Here is a 25,328-nt window from a genome sequence, read left to right as displayed (position 1 = left end):
AAAAAACTGTTATATTATTAAGAATTGATACCTCTTAAAGAACATCTGAACACATTCAGAAGAATGAAATTTAGCAACCAATCTTCTTAATCTGGACAAATTTATAGATAAATGTGATTGTCCAAAAAATGAATACTTTCACTGAAGAGGATTAAGGAAAAAATATGTCTGTATGTCAGAATTCTTGTTTCAAGGATAACTACTTGTTAGCAGAAAACATATTTGTAAGATGTGATATCAATTCAGTTGTGGAAAAGCAATTGTAAAGTTGTTCCCATCAGCCAGTGTTGTAAGTATTGTTATTACTGAGACCAGACAGAAGCTCAGCTGAAAAGATTATATTATTCTAGTATATCTGGTTATTGATTCTGCTATTTAATTAGAGTTTCTGCCTTTTTTCTCTTTAATTATCTGTAAAGTAAAACTAACAATTTACTTGCAAAATAATTATTACAACTGGAGTGGACATATTATCTGTACAGTGTTTGTAGCCACACATGGCCCAATATGGCAAAGGGTGTCCTGTATGGGAACATCCAAGGGATCTACCTGGGAGACTAGGTGGTTACATTTGGATGGCCACCTTTTTAATGCTTATTATGTAAAAACCTTTGTAAAGGGAACAAGTTCTACTCTTTATGTGTCATTATCACAAATATGCATCATTAAAAGGAAGGTTTCAAGGTTCATGACCTTAGTAGGAGATACATGTAGTCCCCGGGTTACATACGAGATAGGGACCGTAGGTTTGTTCTTAAGTTGAATTTGTATGTAAGTCGGAACAGGTACATTATTTTAATAAATGAAATTAGGACAGATGTTTGTCTCAACATATTATTAGGCAGCATGGTGTCAGTTACTGTATAAAATCACAAAGCAAAAAAAAAATATTTATGGAGCCTAGACATTCATTAACTTCTAGAGCAAGCTGTGCTTTGATATGCAAAAAGAAACAAGTGCAGAGTTTGTCTTGGTCATTAAAAAGTTACAAGATGTTGCAGAAGAGCTTAGATTCTGTGTTTAGCAAAATTTTTCTTTTGCAAGTCATACTCAATTTATAACCTTATATAAGACAATATACCTTTTTCATGTTTAAACACAAGATTTAGTATTTGGAATGGAAAACACCCCATGAAAACTTGAGATAAATACATTCAATGCATATATTCAACAATCATTGTAAATGTATTAAAAATTCTATTTTGGTTTGTCACTAGAACTGAACTCCAGATAGATATAAATGACACCCTGCGTTCATTATCATTAAATGTAATGTATTACATGGAAACATATTAAGTATCTGACGTTTATTTGGTATGAGCCTCTTCCTGTTCCCTGTTCCCTGTTCAGCAGAGCTCAGAATGGGAAAGAAATAACATCACAAGGATACACATAGTTGTACTGCAGTGCAGGTTGATATCAGAAGAAAACATTGTGACAAAGATACAAGATCATTAGTTTGCTGCTTCTTCTATGACTGTTCAATCACGGGTTGGGGAGGAGACCTGTAACTGATATTGATGTGAAACTGAGAAAAATCAAGTTTCCTTCCTGCTGTTTGACAGAGCCAAATAAATCTTAGAATAGGATGGACAGAAAAACTAGTCATTCTGACTGATAAACCAGTCCTCAAATAAATATTTGTATTGTGTATTAAGCTATTTTCTTTGAGTCTCTCTTGTACCTAAATTAGGATTGGCATTTACCCAATTTATACCATAAAATTTCTTACTTTGTTTTACCTTGTATATATTTGCTTTCCCTTCGCTGGGAAAAACTACAACCATGATATGTTTATATAAAGTTTATTAGCACAAGGAATATGTAACATGATGTAGTAATATATTGCAACAATAAAGGTGGTCCCCAAGTTACAGACATCTGACATACAGGCGACTCCTAGATAGATACAGAACGAAGGCTGGATGGGGGGGGGGGGGGGGGGGGGGGGGGGGGGGGCAGTGCGTATGACTTGCAGAAGAAGGCTGAGCTGTTCTGCAAGCTCTTGTAACTCTTTAATTACCAAGATAGACTCTGCAGTTGTTTCTTTTTGCATACCAAACCACAGCTTGCGTGAAGAGTTAATGAATGTCCAGGCTCCTTAAATGTTTTTGTTTTTGCTTTGTTTGTGATTAGCTCACAGTTAGCTCACAGTGAGGATTTTATACAATAACTGACACCACGCTGCCTAATAATATGTTGAGACAAACATCTGTGCCAATTGCATTTATTAAAATAATGTACCTGTTCCAACCTACATACAAATTCAACTTAAGAACAAACCTACAGTCCCTATCTCATATGTAAGGTAGTCCCCACCTGTATATTTTCATTGTTGGCTGTATTGGAAAATCCCTAATCTATGTTGTAACAATTGAATTTTATAAAACATTGGGAAATTACCAATATGGAATACATTGTGTATATCTAGAGATAAATGGACAAATCCCACCACGGTCTCCAGAAAAGACATGTTTTAATTCACATTTTTATTGTTTTCATTGTTCTGTTTGCCATGAACATTGTTTCCTCCTAAATTCTCTCTTCCTCCTCTCATCCTCCTCTCCAAGCTCTAGTTAGCCTATCTCCGTCATGCTCTATTTTCTATGCCACCCTCTGGTCTTCCACTCCCCTCTCTTAGGGAGGAAGTTTCATCTGAATAAAATGAAAATCTTTGAAGTTTTCATTCTTTTGAAGTTTTTTTCCTGTAGTCTCTAGATGGGAAAGGGTGGCGCTGCAGGCTAAAAAGAGGCAGCTAATTAGAGTTAATTAGGAACAAGGGAGCTTGCTTGTGTGCTCTTATGCCGCAAAGTGCACATGGAACGTGTTAACTCTTTGTTATTCTTAATATGCTGTGTCTTGGATGACCATTGATTTTTGGTAGAATTCTATTGTTTTCCCATTTCTGCAGGCTCCCAGTGAATATGAAACAAGTCCTGAGTTTCTTCACTATCGAATAATGCATCTTCTCAGAGGGCAGCAGTATATGCTCTGGGTGGCTGCAGTTACATCTGCCGGACGGGGCAATGTAAGCGAAAGAGTAATGATTACACCAGATGGCAAAGGTAAGGCAAATCTTAGCATGTAAACTACAGAAGTTCAAATTGAGCCTTCACTTACAATCATCTAAATAAGTTTCAGGTACATTGAAACAAAAGGTGATCAATGTTTTACAGAGCGGGATCCTTACTTTCTGTGGGAAGCAGTTGTCTCTCTGAAGAGGTTCAAATCAGCCAATGTAGAATAGGACCTATAGCTCTGGAAATCAGCCAAACTAATTCTTCCTGTTAATTGGAGAGTTAAGATTCAGACATCTGTGATGAGACCATTGCTTCCATGCAGAGAGCAGGGCTCCCTTTCCGAAGAATGCTGGTAGGGGACAGGCTTTTTATACCAAAGCTTTGCCATGTTTTAAAGAATCCAATTGTAAGACATTGCACACCTTGTGTTTCTTTGATTTTTATAATGTATTTAGCTTTTGTTAACACTTGGTATGGCTCTTCGCACATTACCTATATACAGTAACGCACATAACACATGTTGGTGTATAGTGGTGCCATTCACTGTAGATTACACCCCAACATTCTGAGCGGCACTATTCTGACAGAGCCCTATTACAGCGCGCTGCAATGCACAGTCCCTGAGTTGCCTTAGTACAGCAAATAGTACAACACACAGTAGCAGAAATTTGCTTTCATTCCAAGATTTTAAAGTGTTACCCCATCGATGTTGAAAAGGAGACAACCCTTTCCACATTAGCTATATTTAAGGCTTGTAGAAGTCCTGAATTGCCATCTTCTCCTTGGTTGCAAGCCATCTCTATATTCCTCTCTTCCTAATTTTTTTGTACTAAATGGGTATTTCTGCCTGCAAAAGTCACATTGTCAAATGCCGCTGTCAAATACTGGGACACCTAGCACTATTCCTACTCAACACCAGGCCTTATAACAGCATTGTGCGTTATTCACCAAACTGAAGTTACGCTAACTATTTTGCTCACTGTTACTGGTTAAAAGACAGCTATGTTTTGTCATTCTAGCTCCTGCCAAAATTATTTCATTTGGAGGCACTGTAAGTACACCTTGGATGAAAGATGTGCGTCTGCCATGCAGCTCAGTGGGGGAGCCAGGACCAGCCATCAAATGGACTAAAGACAGGTATTTTTATTCCTAGCAGCATTATAACATCTCGATTTGGGACCTCTACAAAAATGTTGCCTGGTGCTACAGAGTTTATTTCTATTTAAAATAAAATGTTCTGTTTTTATTAGATCCCATTCATTGGTCTAATAAAATGTGTTGAATCTTTGCTTAATTTCAGCATTTTCTTGTGTGTTGTATTTTTTTTCAGTTCTCTATCTTGTCATGGTTGTCTTTTGTTTGAACCTTCAAACATTATTGCAGTACTACTCAATATTTAATTTTGGATCTTTCTCTTTTGTGACAAGCTCCCAGTGACGGGCAAGAAATGAAATAGCCTGTGTATTGAAAGACAATTTCATGCTTCACTCATTATTTACTTGCAGCACCATGCGTGCTAAGTCTTGGTAAAAGATTGGTAAAAGGTGGACATATAAGATTGTATAAGAACAACTAGCATGTGGTTTATGCAGATTCATATTAAAACAGGTCTAAATATTAAATATTTTAATGTGAAAATGCTGAAATTGCAAGTGAAACATATTGTGTGCATGTATGTATACCTGCAAAGCTGTGTTTCTTGTGGCTTTCTTAAATGGTTTCCTAGTCACTGTGTGGGCATAGCAGCAGAAACTAGGATTGCCAAAGTCATCTTTCCACACCACTCCCTTCATATTCCAATATGTTCCGCATTCACTGAAAGGGGAGAAACCTTCACTGCACGTAAGTGACAAGAATAGACTTGTACCATACAGGGAAGTTAGGATGCAGATATAATCACCCTAATGAAACTGTGGCCAGTTACTGGCACAAATGAGAATGGTTCATATATAAAACGTTCCCAGTGAGAGAAAGGTGACATCACTTTGATTGTGGTACCACCTTCATCACATCTCACTAGTATTGAGGAAGTAACAAGACAGTGTGGAACACATAATAAAAACAGCTATAGGGTAGAAGAAAGGAGCTAGGGGGACGGGTAAGGTAACAATGATACATTATAGGGGGAGAGTTGAGTATCTCCATGAATGTAAGTAAGGCAAGGTAAAAAAAATCCCATGTCCCATGTCTCATGAGATTTAGCAAGGTCATTATTCAGGATCTCCGAAAGTCATTGACCATAATCCAATTAAGTTTGGGTTTAAAAAAATCTAATATAAAGACTGCTGACTTCCAAGATTCAGCAGTCATGATTTTGGCTGCTAAAAGAATAAAAGTAATTAGTCTTTTGGTGTATTTGGGAGCAGGAAGGTCCAATTTGCCTTATAAAGCACCTTCAAGAAATTTAGAAATATTTTTCAATGTGGTCCAAAAGAATAAGGTAAAGATAAAAGTCCAAAATCGTTTGGGACATCACCTTGGGACAGAACTTACTATTTTAAAATGCTTTAAAGATGTAAAGACTCCCGACATGCTGATGGTAATAGCACGCACCAACACTTCAAATAATCAAGAAAGTCTCATGTGGCAGTTTTTATAGCAGAAAATGATGGCGTTGGTTAGAAAAGTAGCAGTTCAGCATCATTTTAAAACAGTCAGGGATGTAGCCTGACCCTTGAATTGATCAGATGGCATTTTTTACTGACCCATCAACAAACCTCACCAACAGCATTTCTTAATAGATAAGTAAAATAAATGTATGGTTTTGCAATTGTAACATTGTGTGAAGCCCTTATGAGCAATAACAAATGAGTTTCTACCATTTCTGTTAACATTCCATATGCTGATCATTAAATGGTTTCAAATTAATAGATGGTTGTGTGAAGGTCAGGTAATAGACTAATACAAAGCAGCTAGTCTGTGAATAATGAATAATTAAGCTGCTGGATAACCTTTCTACATTACATTCCTCCTCCACACACACTTTTATTATTTGCTTGTTCATAATAAAGGGAATTAAAGAATATATAGTAAATGGCTAAAACAATTTTCAATAATTATTCTCTCCAGTGTGTGTTGAAAGAGCTCTTTTAGACAACAGAATGAAATAACAAACCTGTTGGACATTCACTTTGCACAAAAGAAGTATGTATGTGAACCAGTGGATTCTTGGATTTTATGGTTGGAATAATGGAGTGTAATTATCTGGGTTAGGCAGCTTACAAACAGTGGGGAGCTCCCCAAGCAAAATCCAAACATGAAATGAGTGTTGCACCAGTTATAAGAGTTCAGAAATCTAAATCTGTATTAGTTCTCAATCAAAATGACACAAGATGGTCCAGCTGGCATGTTTTGGGAATTTGAAACATGCCCCTTTGGGGCTTTGAAAGGTCACAAATGGACTAAGTAGCTTGTTGAACATACTAATGACATACTATTTCTTTCATATGGCTGCTAAAACTGTAAATAGGTGTTAAAATCCTAATTATGTTTTCCACCTTGTTCTTTAAACTGCAGTGAGGACTCGGCTATTCCAGTGGCATTGGATGGGCATAGACTAATTCATCCCAATGGCACTCTAACTCTCCGTTCTGTCAAAGCAGAAGATTCTGGTTATTACACCTGTACAGCTACAAACACCTGGGGATTTGACACAATAATTGTAAACCTCTTGGTGCAAGGTGAGCAAATGTACATAGAAGAAGAAAGAAGAAAAAAAAAAAAAAGCTTTTAAAAGTCTAATTGCAACTAATAATATATTGTTTTTTGTCTGTGTTCTTCTGAAGTTCCCCCTGATCAGCCTCGCCTCACTGTATCGAAATCTACAGCCTCTTCTATCACATTGGCATGGATCCCAGGAGACAATGGTGGCAGTTCTATAAGAGGTATTTTAATAACATCTCTACAAAATTCTTTTACATGGGTGTAACTAGAGAAATGCCATCAAATATTGGAAATACAATGTTGTCCTTGAGAAAAATGTTTTAAATTTCATAAATGAAAGAGTTCAATTGTTCAGTCAAGCTGCTTTTCATCAACTAAGAACAATCTGAATGGTAGCTTTTAGATTTACATGGAGGTTTTATTAGTATAATATTTTTTGAAAAATGATAGAAGCTTTTTAGAAAGAGAGGTAAGCAATAGTAGCCTTCAAATTTGTCTACTGAAAAATAAGATTTACTGTGCAGTTATATGCATTAGGTAAGTTATACATTATTTAGAAGTTTTAAGTAAAAAAAGGACATGGTTATGACTCAGAAACACGTTACATACACATAAAGTGTAATACGTGTAAAGTGGAATTCCTACCAGATGTTTTATCCAGTTTTGGATTTAGTAGTTGCAACCTCTACCAAGATTTAATTGTTGTTTTCTCCCTTATTGTAATGTTTATTTCACATTTCATGTCCCAGAGACACAACAGTTTTCATATTGAATAAATGCTCCTATTAGGAATTTTCCCTCAATTTCTGTTCGGGTAAGAACTTTATTATTTCAGATTATTATCCTAATTCTGTGTCCCAGGGACAACATCATTTTAGCAAAAAGTGAATCATCCTCATCCATGGCTGGCTGGAGTTTTACTAAAAGTTACAAACTCTGAACTTCCAAAGTTATTAATAATAAAGTAAATCTATCGAAACTATGTCGATAACACAATTGAGAAAGCTTATTTGCTCTTTAAAGCAGAACTAAACCCTGGTATACTGTTCCATCGTTCATCTTCTTAGTGGCCAACCCAATTTTACTTTGTGAAAAAACATATGACAATAAAGGGTTAGAGAGGAAGTGTTCTGTTATTTACATCCTACTATTTATCATGCTCATTGGAAGTGGGGTTTGATGCTACTATAAGAACAGAAACCAACACATAGGGGAGCAGTGTTCTATTCCAGAAATAGTTAGGACTATACCTGCCTTAAATAACTGAACTATTAACATGAAAATCAGTGAATGTATAAATGTATAAATTCTATTGACTGAATAAAGTTTTTTTAATAGCCTAATAACTATTGTTTTTTCTGTGTTCTTTAAGGATTTGTTCTTCAGTACTCTGTAGATAATGGTGAGGAATGGAGGGATGTGTTCATCAGTTCCTCTGAGCGATCTTTCAGATTGGAGAATTTAAGATGTGGTACATGGTACAAAGTAAAGCTGGCAGCCAAAAACAGTGTTGGTGCTGGACGAATCAGTGAAATCATAGAAGCCAAGACTCATGGGAGAGGTGAGGAAATCATACCATGACAGAGTCATCCTCCAACAATAGCTGTTACTTACCATTCTGCTAAACCTATTGCAATATTTGTCTGCTTCAAAGTATTTATTACTGTTAGAGGGTACTTTAGGTTTAAACACATTAGAGTACAAAATATAATATAAACGAAATGTTCATTGGATTCAGGGATAAAATCAGCTGAACCTATTATGGCCACCATTTCCCGGAAAAGTTGAGTTTTTTTTCCCTTGCACCTACCGATTTTACCTAATGATCAAAAAGCCACCTATCACAATAAAGAACCATTAACAAGACATGGGAGGTCTGTGATATGTTCACTTAAGGTAATATGATCAAATATATGCAAGATTAGTGTTAAGATTGGGAAAATTTAATTGTCGTTCCAATTTCTCTTTAAAGAACACAAGGCTATCACTTTGGATGTTGAAGAACAAATCTACTATTGGTTTAGGGTAATGTTTTTCAAGAGAATGCTGACTATACACTTGGCAGTTGGCTACACAGGTATACAAAAACCAAAAGCAAAGACATGTGCATAGTTTATGCCTATAATACTTTTATTATATTTTTTGATTGTGTTTTGTGTTTACTAATAATATACCTACATTTGCCTTTTTAGCATATATTAATTTAATGTTTAGTCTTAATACTGTATCATTTGATGTTTTACAGAGCCATCTTTTAACAAAGATCAGCCTCTTTTTACGCATGTGAACTCAACCCATGCCCGCCTGAACCTCCATGGCTGGAACAGTGGAGGATGTCCTATTACCTCTGTGATCCTTGAGTATCGACCCCGAAATAGCTGGCAATGGCAAAGCATCCGTGCAAATGTTACTAGTGATGTGTTTCTGACAGATCTGCGGGAGGCCACTTGGTACGAGCTAAAGATGAGGGCCTGTAATAGTGCTGGATGTGGGAATGAGACATCACAGTTTGCTACACTAGATTATGATGGAAGTAAGTATTTTTTTGCATAAAAGTGTGCTGTCTAATTGGTAAATTTCTGATTGAAGGTTTATATATTCACTGCTAAAACACAAAAAACCAAAGAGCATTTTCTGAACCACAGTTGATTTTTTTCTCTTTGCCAAGGATATTTCATTATATTTTATATTATATTATATTTATATTATATTTCATTAGCCAAGAAAATGGGATAAAGCTTTGCTTCAGTCATCCAATCATGTGCGATCATTCATTGCACATGAATTGCACTCAATGAAATAAACAGTTCCTAAAAAGTATATAGATTTTATATAGTGAATATGCAGTGGTTTTGTTTGACATACTGTTGATTTTATACCATAAAACCTGAATAATTGCAGATATAAAAGATTTAGATTGACATAATGATTAGTGGTATTTCTGTCTTGTTGCTGTAATGTGGTCAATTCATGCTGCACCTTATTCATTGAAATATAAGTGTGGAGAGTTGCCCATAAAAAGCTAGAAAGTGGCAACTTTTTTTTCCAACCTGCAAAATGGCAAGTAAAACTAGGACAGCTTACTATGGTAAGGGAATGACTTCTCTCTAACTATATCCTCAGCCCACATAATGAATTGGATGAATCTACAGCTTCAAATACAAATACAAGTAAACAACAGTAGCCATTCAGAAATCCCTTTTTTTGATTTTGCTAATATTTTATTGGATGCTGTGGGTTTGTACATAACCATTACTTCTAAATATTTATATGAAAAATTACACTTACAGGCAATACAGTGCTTTACTCCTGTGTTATTTCTACGTACGAATCATTAATCTAAATGAATTTAATTCCATAGGTACCATTCCTCCCATTAAGTCAGCCCAGGGTGAGGGCGATGATGTGAAGAAGCTTTTCTCCATAGCTAGTCCTGTCATACTGGCCACAGTAGGAGTCGCACTTTTATTTATTATACGTAAGAAGAGGAAAGAGAAGAGACTGAAAAGGCTTAGAGGTGAGGAAGAATCATGTACTGGATTTTGGTATAGGTTGCACAAAAGCAATAATAAAATGTATGACACTTACTGTACACATACCCCAAAGAATCTATGTGCAACATGATTATTGTATTGTATAGAGGCAACAGACCAAAATACTTAATTGGCAAGGCTGGAAGCTATATGGAAATTGCAGTAACCCATGTTAACTAATCATTATAAATAAATTATACTTTTTTTTAAATGCACTTTAAATCATAATTAATAGTTCTGGAGCTTAAACAATGCCACATCACTCAGTCTGTAGCAAGGATATTAAACAGCTGTCTGAGATATCATCTGAGTGGGCTGCACAGTCAAGTTGAGTGTAAAACTGTACATGGCTTAAAGTCAGAGACAGCCAGGCAACTCTCATTTTTAGGAGAAAGTCAGTAATGGTAGCCCCAGTATTCTTGTGTTGACAGATTTCCTTTTAATCTCTTTCTGCTGAGAGATTTAACTACATGTTGGCAGTCATGTCAGCAGTAGCACGCTCATTTCAATGTGTTGTAAATGACGTGATTGCTGATAAGAAGCTACATTGCTGAGCAGCAAGAGATTAAAATCTCCAATGTAGCTTAGCCCTAAGGCTGCCCACAGACATTTGACAGCATTTGTACATTAGCAAATGGTCTGACTGCCAAAAAGCCTTTGTTTCCCCAGCAGGCACATAAAATGTATACTGAAGACCTGCAGACTGCTCGATGGACAATATGTGACATTATTATAAGTAAGCTTTTTAGTCGGACACCAACACAGAAACGGATACAAAAACACAATTCTGATGTCTGGTGTTCTCATACTCCCAAGATATAATATGTATTTTAAAACTTTGGATGTTTTGGTTGAAGCAAGTTAGTAAAATACCAAGGTTGCCAAATAATAACTGAATTTTTATTTCAATAGATGCAAAAAGTTTGGCAGAGATGCTAATCAGGTAAGTAAAAAATCCCTTTCCTAAGTGTGCCCGAATTGTTTGTCTGCCCTTCTTTGATTTGCATTTGACAATGGCAAATTTAACTATTCTTATCCCAGCAAAAACAACCGCAGTTTCGACACACCTGTGAAGGGACCACCAGCAGGACCAAGGCTTCACATCGATATTCCTAGAGTCCAGCTTCTTATTGAAGATAAAGAAGGTGTGAAGCAACTTGGTAAGAATCTACATAGAACCTAAAATCAGCAACAAAGCTGGGATTTATAAGGAGATTTTTGGATCTAAACCATTCAAGAGATATGGATCATGAAATATTTGTATGTGGTCTGCTTTAGATTTCTGTGCAATTGTTGCAGGATCATCAGCACAGTGGCTCAGAATTTTGAACTCTGGCCTTAGCACTAGGTCCCAGGTTTGAATTTTGGCCATGGCACTATCTGCATGGAGTTTGCAGGTTCTCCCCGTGTTTGGGTTTGCGTGGGTTTCCTCCCACATCCAAAAACAAAAAAAGCAAGCAGTTAAACTAATTGGCTTTCCCCCAAATTGACCTTAGACCGTAATAATGACATATGACTGAGGTAGGTACATTAGATTGTGAGCTCTTTATAAGGTGAGCTAGTAACATTACTATGGCCTTTGCAAACGCAGTGTACTATGTCTGAGCTGTATAAATACAAAATAATAATATTATATAATAATAAAAGGATTGGTGCTTAGGACAAACAAAGTGATATGAGATGTACTTGGGAACAAATGTCCCAGTACCTGTACAATTCAATCTTTTGAAAGCAACATATACATGTACAAACTGACTTCATACATGCACAGATTGCTTCACCATGCAAATAAATATGCTTTTTGATGTTCAAGTAAATCACATGCTAACTATCCTAGCTGATAACTGAAAAAAACAATCTCCTTTTGCAGACTGCAATTGCTGTATACACATTAATGAAGGTCTGTGGAGTCCATTTAAAATACTGGCTAAATAAGTAGGTTTTATTTATCTGATCTGGATAGTTACTGCTTATCCATGGATTACTCAAATACAGAATGAGCAATGGCACGCTGATTTAGATTGCTTAGTTGGTAATCTGTGCTGTCATTAGTGGATTGATGCTGTCTTACCATTTATTGTGCTTTTTTTCCCACTGCAATATAATTATTTCACTTTGAAAATGATGTTTTTAAAACATTTTAAAGGTTTTAATTTTTCAAGTTTTAATTTTTTTTAATCTTTTGGATTTGAAGAATAATTTTACAAAAGGAGGAACTGATGAATCTAAAACCAAAAAGTCCAACTTCTTTTAATGTACTGTACAAGTACTTGCCTACAAGTATGGATTAGGGTGGTTTAAAAAACAGTAAAAAAAATAAATTAAAAGTATTAGTTCATTATAATACTGTTTTTCCCTAAATGAAGGCATATGTGTTTTTTATATATATATATTTAATGCATATTATAGTATAGGGCTCTTTCAATAAATAGCTCAATGTGAAGAGAGCCTTTGAAACCAGGATAAACAAGTCTGGTACGGATGGATCTATTTTATGTAAGATGAATTCTGATTGGCTTTTGTTGGTTAGGGTACTTTGCTCTTTGCATTTAAGATCTTGATGGTTCTTCATGTGGTAGTCCTACCGTAAGTCCTATCAAATAGGTATATCATATTTTTGATAGGTAGTCCTATTAAAATATTAAGATCTTCTCAAAGCAATCCTAAATTCTTCGTTAAAGTCATACAAGTAGGCAATAACTTTATAAGTTGGAAAACATTTGTAAATAGTGTTGAATCGTTATAATAACATTATCTCTGTATTTGCTTCTTGAGCAGGAGATGATAAAGCAACACTACCGGTGACAGACCCTGAATTCAGCCCAACCGTGAACCCACAGAGCTTCTGTACTGGCGTTTCTTTGCATCATCCTGCATTAATACAAAACTCCGGACCACTTATTGATATGTCAGATATCCGACCAGGAACTAGTAAGTATTTTCTGTAGGGTAACTAGTTAAATGATTGGGTGGAAAGGAAATCAATTATTACAAAACACTAATAAATCTGTTGAGAAGACGGCAATTACCAAAGTGTATGTAATCTGTTGACTGGCCAGTTTCAGCACTTTGTAAAATGGTTTGACAAATTGTTGGGTAGAGCTGATAAAGAGAATAACTAATTTAAGGGAAGATGAGTTAGGGAATAAGAATATACAATGATATACAATCTATGGGTTTCACATACAGTGGCAGTGCCATAAGCTACATTAGGAAGAGTGCAGTATTGTGGAAGTTAGTGACCAAAAATTTGGTGCGGGGGAAAGATTTTATTAGGCTTAGTTTTGTACAGACTCTACAGTAGAAAATATTATTCCGCAGGCTAAAGCTGGGTTATGAAAAAGAATTGTTAGAAGGGTGAGAGGTGATTGTGAAAAAAGTGGACAAGATAGGGTGTGCTAGTTTTTGGGAAGTTTGTAAATATAATGGAGGATAGGGTTAGCCAAAAAACCAAGGCAATAATTAAAATCACACCAACCAGAACATTTCAACTGATGGTGCTAGGAAAAACAACATTATAACCACAATATATGGTAGCTAAACATGCTGAAAGGATAGGAATTTTTAATATGATCATCCTAAAGTGACCAGATATTGTCAAAAGTGCAGGTTTTATAACATTGGGGTAACTGTTGAAATTTTATTTAATAAATTACTTAACAAGGGAGTTACCAAACCTAATACCATTTAGGAAGGTAAAGTATAATTTGTCTCAGTAGATCGGAAAACTACTATTAAATCAAGACACCAAACCTATATTTGCAGTAACAAATTCTGCAGAGCTAGAAACAAACTGATAAAGTTTTAGATATGTTAGCCTATAAATGCAAAGCACTGAAGTCTCCTAATCTTAATAAAATGGCATTAATAAAATGTAATGCATTTGATAAAGATTGCAAAAAGTGTCATCAAAGATTAGGGTTGAAAAAAAAGAACAGATTGCTGATTATGTTAAACACCATAAAGTTTTACAAGCCAATGTACCCTAAGACAAAAACATCTGATTATATAAACCCTCTAAAACATAAATCACGAAATATACAGTAAATATAAATTACAAAGGAAATGCTGAAAATATAAATGAATATTTATCTTTCTTAACAAAACAGTTACTAATATCAAATCATATGAAGAAGAGATTTAGCCCAAATTTTCTATCTAGCATTAGTTGTCTGTTGAAGACTGAGCAGTTATGGATTCACTATTGTAAAGACTCCTTTTCCTAGGCTTCAGGGATTGTAACTTACACATAATGATCATTGTTTTCAGCTACCAAAGCTCATTGCTGAAAAAAGCAATTGTTTGGGCAGATAATAAATACTTTATTGCTTAGAATCCAGCCTAAGGGGGGATAAAAAACTCCCAAAATGCTATCTATTCCTGTGCAATAATGGAATTGAGCTTGGCCATTTATTGTCCTCTATATCTATTTTCTTGGACTGACACCTTTAATGTGATCATTTCCACAAACTTAGTGAAGAGCTGATGAAGTACCATTAGACAAGAAGGATACAATGCTAGAACTAGTGCAGAACTCTATAAACCCATGAAATCTGATATACAGAATGTGTAAATAATATAAATGGATTTTGAGGTATTATACAGATAATCAATGAAATATAGTTATTGTCTGATTCTCATGACCAATGTAAGTATTTCCACTTGGATGGATTCTTTATTTGAAGAGTTCGATATGTTGCCATATTACCTGTATTAGAATGGCGATATCATAAATTAAGTTTAAAAATGACTACATGAGTATCAGTAATTATATCTGTATATCTAACAATAATTTAGTATTACAATATTATGTGATCAAAGAAATTGACCTAAGTGGGATCAGGGTTACCCCCCATAAAGGAAACCTGTCTACTATTGTAAAAGTGGGCCTGTTTTGCCTTCCTCTGAAACCAAATCACAGAGGCTGCAAGTGGATGTACTAGATATCCCAAATCACTGTGTAACGAGGAGAGTAAATGAAATACTAGGATGATGGGGATCTGCTAATGTTATAAGTAGATATCCTGGACCCAGTTGTACAATAAACAATAATCAAAGCATTTTTCAATTACATTTATGGCAATGAGAGGCTTAAAAGTACTGACAAGTTAACACAGTAAAAGTTACCATATGTAATATTTGTTTTTTCCTGTTTTTGTGAATTTAAAGCTGAACTCCAGATACACATAGGAGAAAAAAAATTCATGCAACTTTGTATGTTATTAGTTCATTATTTATTTTTATTTTTGTAATGTAAGCAGTGTAATGACCCACAGTTGGTTTGCAATTAGCCTCTTACAGTTCTTGTAAAGCAGTAGAGAGCAGAGAGGGGAGCTCATCAGTCTGCTGCTTCTCCTTTTAACATCTAGTCACAGACTGGGGGTAAGGGACAAGACTTGAAAGTGTAACAGAAAAAGGTCAGGTCTCCTGCCTGACAGGGCAGCGTTGTTGAACCTTAGAACTGGTTGTACAAGGATACAAATCTGGCAGGTAAAACAGCTTCCATATATGTATTTATCTGTGAATTAAGTGGTTTGCATAAAAAGTTATTTTTACCAGGGTTAACTGTTTTTAATTTGCTGTCATGGGGTAAGTTTTGGAATTTCTTTTTTTTTTCATTTCCGTTATCAGATTTAAAAAATGTATCTTTCTTTTAGATCCCGTTTCTAGAAAAAGTGTAAAGTCTGCTCACAGCACCAGAAACCGATATTCAAGCCAGTGGACTCTCACTAAGTGCCAGAGTTCCACTCCCGCACGAACCTTGACCTCTGATTGGAGGACGGTGGGGTCTCAACATGGCATTACTGTAACTGAGAGTGATAGTTACAGTGCCAGCCTTTCTCAGGATACAGGTTTGTTCACTATACGTCTTCCTTCTCCCCTCTCTATAGAACACAACAGCACTGTCTGTGCATTATTTGTTTTTCTGTTACTGGAAATGATCACTAACATTTTTTCCAGCAACAGTTATTAACTGTCTGTACGGGTGTTTGGTCTTCCTATTGACACTGTGTGCTCATGTCAAGTCCTTACAATATACAGGGCTAATCTCTTTTGCCTTCCTATTGTATGTATTTTTGTCTCCATTATGTACTGGTGTCTCTCATTTGTCTGTCTGGCTACAATAAATCCATTTTATTATCATTTCTTCTTTCTCCAGACAAAGGTCGGAACAGCATGGTCTCAACAGAAAGTGCATCCTCCACGTATGAAGAACTGGCACGTGCCTATGAGCATGCCAAGCTTGAAGAACAGCTACAGCATGCCAAGTTTGAGATTACTGAATGCTTCATATCAGACAGTTCCTCAGATCAAATGACAACAGGAACCAATGACAATGGGGACAGTATGACCTCCATGAGCACTCCTTCAGAGCCAGGCATTTGTCGCTTTACTGCATCACCTCCCAAACCACAAGACAGTGATCCAAGCAAGAATGTGGCTGTGCCTATCCCTCACAGAGCAAAAAGTATGTTCCCAGGTTTTCCCGATATATTTTGTTTGTCCATTGATTTCACGTCTGTATTTTTCTGCCATCAGCTAGTGGTGCTGTGTTTCTGTTTGCATGCTCCCCTGGTTTTTGGGGGGCAAATATGAAACAATTATTGTCTTTTAATTGACATAGTTTTCTATTAATATTATTTAATAAACAGTATTTATTTAGTGCCAACATATTACGCTGCGCTGTACAATTAATAGGGGTTGCAAATGACAGACGAATACAGACAGTGACACAGGAGGAGGAGAGGACCCTGCACCGAAGAGCTTACAATCTAGGAGGTGGGGGAACTAGTACGCAATAGGAGGGAGATATGGTGGGAAATAGTGAGTGTTTTAGGAGCAGAAAGTAGGAGCAAGTTGAATAGAATGAGGAAGACCATTCCAGAGAGTTGGGGCAGCTCTAGAAAAGTCTTGCAGCCGTGCATGTGATGAGGTTATGAGTGAGGAAGTCAGTAGTAAGTCATTGGAGGAGCGATGAGACCGGCTAGGGGTGTATCAGAAATGTAAGTGGGACAAGAACTGTGGAGGGATTTGAAGGCAAAGCACAAGAGCTTGAATTTGATTCCAAGGGGAAATGGAAGCCAGTGTAGAGAACTACAAAGAAATGCAGCAGAAGAGGAGCCGTGGGAAGGATGGATGAGTCTGGTTGCAGCATTCATAATAGATTGTAGAGCAGAGAATCGAGAGGAAGCTGTTACAGTTGTCCAGACGAGAGGTGATAAGTGCGTGTACAGTTTAAAGCAGTGGTCGCCAACCTTTTCGGTTCCGTGGACCACTAAAATCCCCGGCTCCTGACAGCGCATGCGGGGGGAACCGGGTGTCACTCAAAGGGGGAGAAACCTCCCCCAGAGTGACGTCATTATGAAATAACCCCGCTCACTCTTCCATCGCAGGTCTGAGCCTGCAATAGGAGAGTGGGCGGGTTTTGTCCAGGGACAGACCGCCCACCTCCCAGAGCCTAGGAACTGCACAGGGGACATGGTCCGCGGCTCTGAGCCACGGATCCCCAAAATTTTCTTGCGGACCACCAGTTGGCGACCGCTGGTTTAAAGAATATTTAAACCTAAGAACAAAAATGTAATGGGTTGCAGTTTCTCAGTTCTTAGATGTGGTGGCTGTATTAGTTCTCTTTCTTTTTTTTCCTATATTTAACTGGTGATCTTGTCAGTTTAACACTTTTTCTCCTAGGGTGACAACACGCACTGTATAGAAAATCAGCATTTTCATACTAACATATGAAGTATGTTTAATGCTATTTAGGATACAATTTATTAAAAATAAAAAGCACTTCACTCCCAAATATTATTTACTTTCCAATTTTCTAAAGATATTACAACAGAATATGGAATAATGAATGACCCCTTGTGAATAGCATTGTGCATTATGGGCTGTAATGTGCAACTATCATATGATATGTATAAATATAAATACATAGACACATGTATGCAATAATAAAAAAAAAATGTTTAAAGTAGGACAATGATTCAATGGGAAATCTTTCATTGACTTCTTCACTGCCCCAACCTGATCATAAGATGATTGAACTTGATGGTCTTACGTCTTTTTTCAACCTAACCTACTATGTAGCTACAGTATGTAAGATGAAAGTGCATAGAGAGTGGACCTCCAGATCTGGAGGGGAGCAAAAAGGCATAATGTCATTGTAATCTATTTAAGTTAAATTTCCAGCAGTGGTTTCCAGCTCAGACATTTCTAACCTATATTTTTTTTTCTACTGTGATAAATTTTCATAATTTTAGTCTATGTATGACATATCAGATTTATATTTAACCTATTTAAAAGAAAACCCCATTACATATACTTTTACAAAAAAAAATATTAAAGAGAATTATGTTATAACAACCGTCAGATTTTTATTACTATCCCCTCCCTCAAGTTTGGGGAAATCTTCCAACATGACCACCTCTTTCAATGCCATTCCCCTTGTTTGTATCCCCAAATAATCCTATTTAAAAGTAAAACAAAATGTTTTTACTTTATTTACGCTTTAGTTAAAGGGGTTTGGACTGTGTGATCAAAGGGGAGAGAATTTTGTCTAGTTTTTTTTTTTGTTTTTTTTTACATTTGTGCTTTTTTCATTGCACGTTTGTATTATAATAATATAATATGATTGAATTATTATATTAAATAATATTAATAATAATATAATTTTGTTTAAATTTGGCGTTAAACTCTAGGCACTAAGACTTTTAATTAAATGTACTCCAAATAGCCACAAATAGGATATAAGTCCACTTGTGTGCACCAAATGTCCTTACAAACACAGATATTTTCTTGTAAAAGTTGTGGTGATGACATCACTGTGCTGTACACATAACAGGCCCACCAACTCCCGTCTGTCTACAAAAAACTACAGGAGGTGGGCAGATGGAAGACCGGTCACACTGCACGAGGAGGGAGAGCAGCAGTGACAGGTCTTTTTATGATGGAAGTTCCTGTAAAGAGGTAATGTTTCACAGTAGATTACTGCACAGGTCTTCAAGAAGTAACAAATCACATGAAGAGTTGTGTAAGAAGATCCATATTTAGACAATATTTGATAATCCTGGTTTAGCTTTTTAATATAATATGGCTCACTATTTCTTGTTCTTATATCTTCTCTTTCTTTTCCCTACAGGTGAATACTGCAATCTCCCACTGTATGTAAAATCTGATCCCCACTTTCGTAAGCCTGATCCCCACGACCCTTGTCCTGTAGTGCCTCCACGAGAGGCCTCAATGCGTAATCTGAGTCGCGGTTACCACTCACGCCATCTGACTCTAGAGCCAGGTGCCAAACCCCCACCTGGCCTTTCCCACCCAGCCCCATCAGGTGGGAATTTACCTCAACGGACTCTTCACATGGCTGGTGCTTCGGCCTCCGCTCCATCAGCCCCCACAGCCACTGCGCCATCTGCCCCCGCTGAACCCGCTGCCTCTGCTGGACCTTTAGAGAATCGCCTTCCTGCCCAACACAGCAAAATGGGCGGCTCTCGAGACTCTTTGCTGGAAATGAGCAATTCTGGAGGTGGCCGGGCACAGAAACAAGGAGCTGGAGCATATTCTAAATCTTACACATTGGTCTGACACTCATCTCTCCTGACACTTCTCCCCATACATACTCACAGACTGCAAAGCTCCCTTTTCCCCCCTGCGCAGTGTCTTGGCTGTATTTCTATATTTTGAAAAACATTTAAAAAAAAAAGGACAAATTGAGAATTTAAACAAAAACTTGGTGATAAAAGACACAATTTTTTGTATGAAAAATAACTATTTTCTTCTTCAGGATAAAAACAAATAAGAAAAGAAATCTGTATTTTATCTGTGGCACATGAGAGTGAAGAGAAGAGAGAGAGCTGCATGCAGAATTCTCCGAGGTTGTCTGAGTGTGCTATATGTTAAGTGATGCTGAAGAGTGCGTGGAGACTGTGTTTCCAGGAATAAAGAAATCTATTCAAATGGCCATGACATTCTCAAGAGGTTTATCAGTTTGTCCAACAGCTTCAAAGTGAACCTGTCACCAAATGTGTTATTCTGTATTTAGTTTTTTTTTTTAAATGAATAAATCATTTGTATACATTTTTGCTGCACAATTTAATGATGGCGAACGCAAGGTGACAGGTGCACTTTTAGAAAGATGAATTTAAAGGTGTGTCTGACACATGAGACAGATATTATGATGAATGGGTGTATACATTTGAAAGATTAATTAACCCCAAGATGTATATGATAAAAAAAAGCCCCCGAGCTCTGCCTATACAATGGATTGTTTTATTAAATGTGCCCTGGGCATACCTTTAGTTTAGAATTAGGGTTCCCCTTTTTCTTCACTGGAAAGAGGAAATGATACAAAATGAACATTAACCAGTACACAGAATAAAGCTAAAGTGCTATAAATATTAATATTATTAAACAATATTTATGTAGCGCCAACATATTATTCAGTTAGATTTGTTACTGCTGGCAGAACAATGATAAATTATTTGTTATTAAACAAGATGTGTACTTTTAACACAAACCTAAACCCCCCCCCCCCACGTGCTAAACTGTGCTATGTCCCACCCCAGCTTCCTATTCACCTACTTGCAGAGCTGCAGCCTCTTCTACTATTTACAACCTGCCCCTACAGTGCTCAGCCCAGAAATTATTTTAAGCTGAGTGGGAAGAAGTTTTAGGTGGGTGGCAGCCCGTATTGTAACCCAACTCATCAGTAACTACCTAAAAACAGCCAGGTGGTTACTGAAAAGGGCCGGGTGGTGCACCCGGCTAAAAGGGGCTGGGGAGAACACTGCCCTAAATCTCGTCAGTTCTTAGCCCCATTTGCACTTACACTGTTCAGTTGAAACCTTAAAACCACCAAAATTTGACAGCAGAGGAATGGTTAGTTCATGAAGGTGTTAAAAGCAGGATAAATGGGCAAACTTTAAAATCTGGTCAACTTTGGGTGAAATTGTGATAATTAGACTACTGGAAGGCGGGTCTTGCATAGTCTTCCCTCTATGTAGTAGTTAGTACCGTTCAAAAATGGTTTATGGAACAGCAGAAGACAACAGGATCATGGAGACCTAAAGATCTTCTCCAGCCTTTCTCAAATTTTCTCATTTTTAGGTTTCAGGGAACCTGTGCCAATAATTAAAATATGGCTAATTCAGGGCACATTAGCTTTATGGTCAATGGGATGAACGCCCCTTACATTGCCACAGGGAAGAATGCCACTCTTACAGATAAACAAATAGATCATTGGTGTCAGTGGTAACTGACCTGAGAGGCACAAATTGCTCATTGCTCAAGGAACCCCAAGCAACCTCTGGAGGAACCCTGGTTAAGAAACACTGACCTTGTCTATCCATCCACCTAGTCTAATCCCACAGGAGAGCAACTGTAGCACTAATTACTAAAAAAATACTAATGCTGGAATTGTGAAAAAGGTGTCAGAACACACAGAGTATTACAGTTTGAAAGCTCTGTGTGCTCGAAAGCAGCGAGCCTCCGAACTTAGTCCATCCAATTGTGGAAGAAGGTTGGCAGGTGTGATGAATCACATTTATTTTAGATCAGAGCTGTCCATCTCTAGTTCTTGCTGCCCTCACATGGCCCTGGATTTTTATATAAGCAGAGTAATTTTCAGATTCTCTAAATCACACAAAATTTACTGTTAGAGAAATACTGTCCCTCAAGGACTGCAGTTGGACAGCCCAGCTTTAGATAAATTGGGTGGTAAGGTGCATCATAAGCATGGAGAAAAGATGGCAGCAGGATGCACTATGAGAAAAAGGCTAACCCAGTGGAAGCTGTGTGACCTAAAGAAACCAGATACCGCACTACACTTATGAGTCCATGCCGTGATGGGTCATGGTTTGGAATTACAAAGGGGACCTTGGCAGGTGGTTATAAAGTTTTGGTTGATTGATGTAGACCTAAATTAGGCCAATAAGTCTAAATATATTGCCCATTCAATTCAAGGTGAGGCACAGAATATATTTTTAAGGAGCAGGCTGTAAACAATGGGAAATGTCATGGCTCTGTTATGGAGGTAAGTAAGCAACTCGGGGTGTAGGAGATGGTTAACAAAATTTTGTCTGGTCTGCCCTTTAGAACATGCCTTATTATAAAGAACTACTTGACCAAACTGAGAAGATTTCTTATATGGACCATGATAAATCATTTAGATTGATACAATGCTTAATACAAACCTTCATTGAGCCATCTGCTTAGGATCAGGCCTATATTTAAAACCCCCTAGGCACAACTTGATGATGCTCTTATGTACAATAGCCACCCTAAATGTCATGTGTTTATTTATTAGACAGTATGGGTATAATATATTCCTGAAAACAGCATTGAATGCAGACAAAAAATCCCTTTCACAGAGCACCAAACAAAAAAAAGAAAGATGGTTTCAAGCTGTCTAATTATTGGGGTCGTCTTACTCCTCTCTTCACTCCTTTCCCCTTGTAGTTCTCTTCATAAATTCAGCTACAAATGTTCACACTTTGGGCTCAATACCAAAAGATTTAGCACCAATCTAAAGCTACGTACAGATGCTAGATCATTCTGCCTGATTTATTAAAGCTCTCCAAGACTGGGGAAAATACACTTTCATCAGTGAAGCTGGGTGATCCAGCAAACCTGGAATGGATCTGCTCCAGGATTCAAAACATTTGCTAGCAAATTACTTTGAAGAAATCCATTCCAGGTTTGCTGGATCACACAGCTTCACTGAAAAATGTGTATTTTCTCCAGCCTTGGGAAGATTTAATAAAATAGGTCCTTTGTCTCCATAAACGTTTGTTAGAGATTGTTTCCAGTCAATCATGTGACTGTAATTTTTACATTTTATTGAACTGAATATAAGCATCTCTGTTTTCAAAATAAGGCGACACTTCCCTGTATGTTAGCTTTGAATTTAGCCTATGTACAGAAAAAGTAAAATACTGGTATTTAAATATTTACCATTTTTGTATATTTCAAGCCATGTTGTTGCCCCCTCTGACCCTGCTATCCTAGGCACCCAAGCTCCATCAAAGTTCAGCCCTGCTTTTCATATCTAGGAAATATTGCCACTATGCAAGGGGTGGGTCACACGAATAAATTGCAATGTTTTATACAATCACCCGTTGGCCTCCTACAATGCATTTAGGCAAGATTGCAGGGTCTCTCAATATTATTCTGTACTGCGTCCCCTTTTGCTCCAACCAGACCAGCAAGGCTGCAATGTGCTCAGAGAAAGAACTGAGAAAGCCGAGAGTTACACAGGCTGCGTTTACACAGGCTCTGATCCAAGACTTATGTGAAAATATAGATAATAGCCATACTATGAGTGTAAATGGAAAGCCACATGCAAAAGATGAATGAGATGCTAATATGTATTCATTCAGCAGGCAGGATGAGTCCTCTATCAAATTAAAATGTTGATGACGGGTATAAAGTGCAGGCACTTTAAATGTCTTTTTTTTCTTATTTTATTTTATTAATTTTTGATTTACATGGGAAAATGTAAAAAGTCTTGACAAAGTGCATTATTGTTTGAAACCTTGTTTTCATTACTAGCTTGTAATTACAGATGTTAATGGGGCAGCCATTATTGCATATTACATGAGTGGGCTCTGCTTCCTTTGGATCCTCTTATTTCACTGATAAAGTCTGACTTGTTAAAACAACTCTTTGCAGTCTCTTATGATGTTAAATACACTATTAGCTAGATACCATGTCATCCATCTCTAGTGAGTAATATGAAGAAGCACTAAGCTGCATGGATATTCATGTACTTAAAATTCAAGCTGTAAGAGGCGTTCTGGATTATTCAACATGGGATGTTATATCTCTCATGCATCCTCAGCACAATGTTTCTTTTATTGGGAATTGCTGTAAATGGAACAATTTACATCACTTTTGGAAAATATCAATAATCTGACAGCATACACTGTATTTTCAGCATCAGTGTTTGGGAATATCCCAAATAAAGTCATATTGCAGGGTACACCTAAAATGTGGTGCCATCAACAAATCCCACAGGCTGGAAACCACATATTAGGAGACTTTCCTGCTCTTCATACCTATACTCATCCTATTTGTTGTTAAAGTAATCCTGTAGTCAAGCTATGAACATTGAAGTATTTCTTACAGTAGTACAAAGTCATTTAGCTCCCAGCATTACATCTTTTAGAGTTTCTCAACGTTTCTACTTTAGAGGTATGTTTGAAATACTTTTTGGGTAAATTTTTGGATAAACCCCTGTAAATTATTGTATGTATAGTTAATGGCGTATTAATGTGAGTATTTTGGCAGTTGAGACATACACTCTTAATGATCAGTAAAAAGCCTCCTATAAGTTAAGAGCCTCTTCTGCATCTCTGCTCGGTGACACTTTCCACACTTGGTCAATAGGGATAGACTCCATTAGACTGGGAGTCGGTGAGAGAAGGACCCCTTTTAGTAGTCTTTGGTATAAAAATGTCATTACCGTATTTTTCGGCGTATAAGACGCACTTTTTCTTCCCCAAAACGGGGGGGGGGAAAGTGGGTGCGTCCTATACGGCGAATGCAGGTTTAAAAAATAATTAAAACCGGTAACATACTTACCCGATACCGCGATCCCGCGATCCTGCGTGCTTCTCGTCTTCTCTTCACTCCTCCTGGCTGCAGCGCGTGTCTCTGCCTTCCTGCAGCGAGGAGAAGCCTGCACACGCGATCCCGGAAGCAAGCTGGGAGAGCAAGCGTGCCCCCGCGATCCCAGAAGCAAGCCGGCGGAGAGAAATGGACCGGCAAGTGGGAAGGGATGATCAGCAGGGGATAAATAGGCACAGAGTGGGGAATTTATCCTCTTCTGAACACTCTGTGCCAATTTATCCCCTTCTGATCGCCCTGTGCCGATTCAACCCCTTCTGATCACTCTGTGCCAATTTATCAGAAGGGCTTGAATTGGCACAGGGTGATCAGAAGGGGATAAATTGGCACAGGGTGATCAGAAGGGGATAAATTGGCACAGGGTGATCAGAAGGGGATAAATTGGCACAGGGTGATCAGAAGGGGATGAATTGGCACAGGGTGATCAGCAGGGGATAAATTGGCACAGAGTGGGGAATTATCCCTTTCTGATCACTCTGTGCCA

The 25,328-nt window shown here is 37.3% G+C and overlaps 1 protein-coding gene across 2 annotated transcripts in view; it reads left to right on the top strand.

The window, feature by feature from the left end:
- DSCAML1 (DS cell adhesion molecule like 1) overlaps positions 1 to 23,871 on the top strand; it is a 177,916-nt gene extending 154,045 nt beyond the window's left edge. The window contains exons 21-33 of one of the 2 annotated variants that reach the window (XM_072425491.1): positions 2,912 to 3,065; positions 4,040 to 4,157; positions 6,537 to 6,700; positions 6,806 to 6,904; positions 8,056 to 8,244; positions 8,929 to 9,216; positions 10,045 to 10,200; positions 11,129 to 11,159; positions 11,258 to 11,376; positions 12,995 to 13,147; positions 15,874 to 16,068; positions 16,377 to 16,685; positions 19,356 to 23,871. In XM_072425491.1, the coding sequence (XP_072281592.1) occupies positions 2,912 to 3,065; positions 4,040 to 4,157; positions 6,537 to 6,700; positions 6,806 to 6,904; positions 8,056 to 8,244; positions 8,929 to 9,216; positions 10,045 to 10,200; positions 11,129 to 11,159; positions 11,258 to 11,376; positions 12,995 to 13,147; positions 15,874 to 16,068; positions 16,377 to 16,685; positions 19,356 to 19,804 (2,424 nt within the window). In that variant the 3' untranslated portion in view covers positions 19,805 to 23,871. Of the gene's footprint in view, positions 1 to 2,911; positions 3,066 to 4,039; positions 4,158 to 6,536; positions 6,701 to 6,805; positions 6,905 to 8,055; positions 8,245 to 8,928; positions 9,217 to 10,044; positions 10,201 to 11,128; positions 11,160 to 11,257; positions 11,377 to 12,991; positions 13,148 to 15,873; positions 16,069 to 16,376; positions 16,686 to 19,355 lie in introns of both variants that reach the window. The other variant, XM_072425490.1, reaches the window with a different exon arrangement.
- The last annotated feature ends 1,457 nt before the right edge of the window (positions 23,872 to 25,328 follow it).

This window comes from Pyxicephalus adspersus, chromosome 11, assembly GCF_032062135.1.
Source record: "Pyxicephalus adspersus chromosome 11, UCB_Pads_2.0, whole genome shotgun sequence".
Lineage (NCBI taxonomy): Eukaryota > Metazoa > Chordata > Amphibia > Anura > Pyxicephalidae > Pyxicephalus > Pyxicephalus adspersus.
Note: the sequence above shows the minus strand (reverse complement) of the source record. Positions and strands in the feature narration are given on the sequence as shown.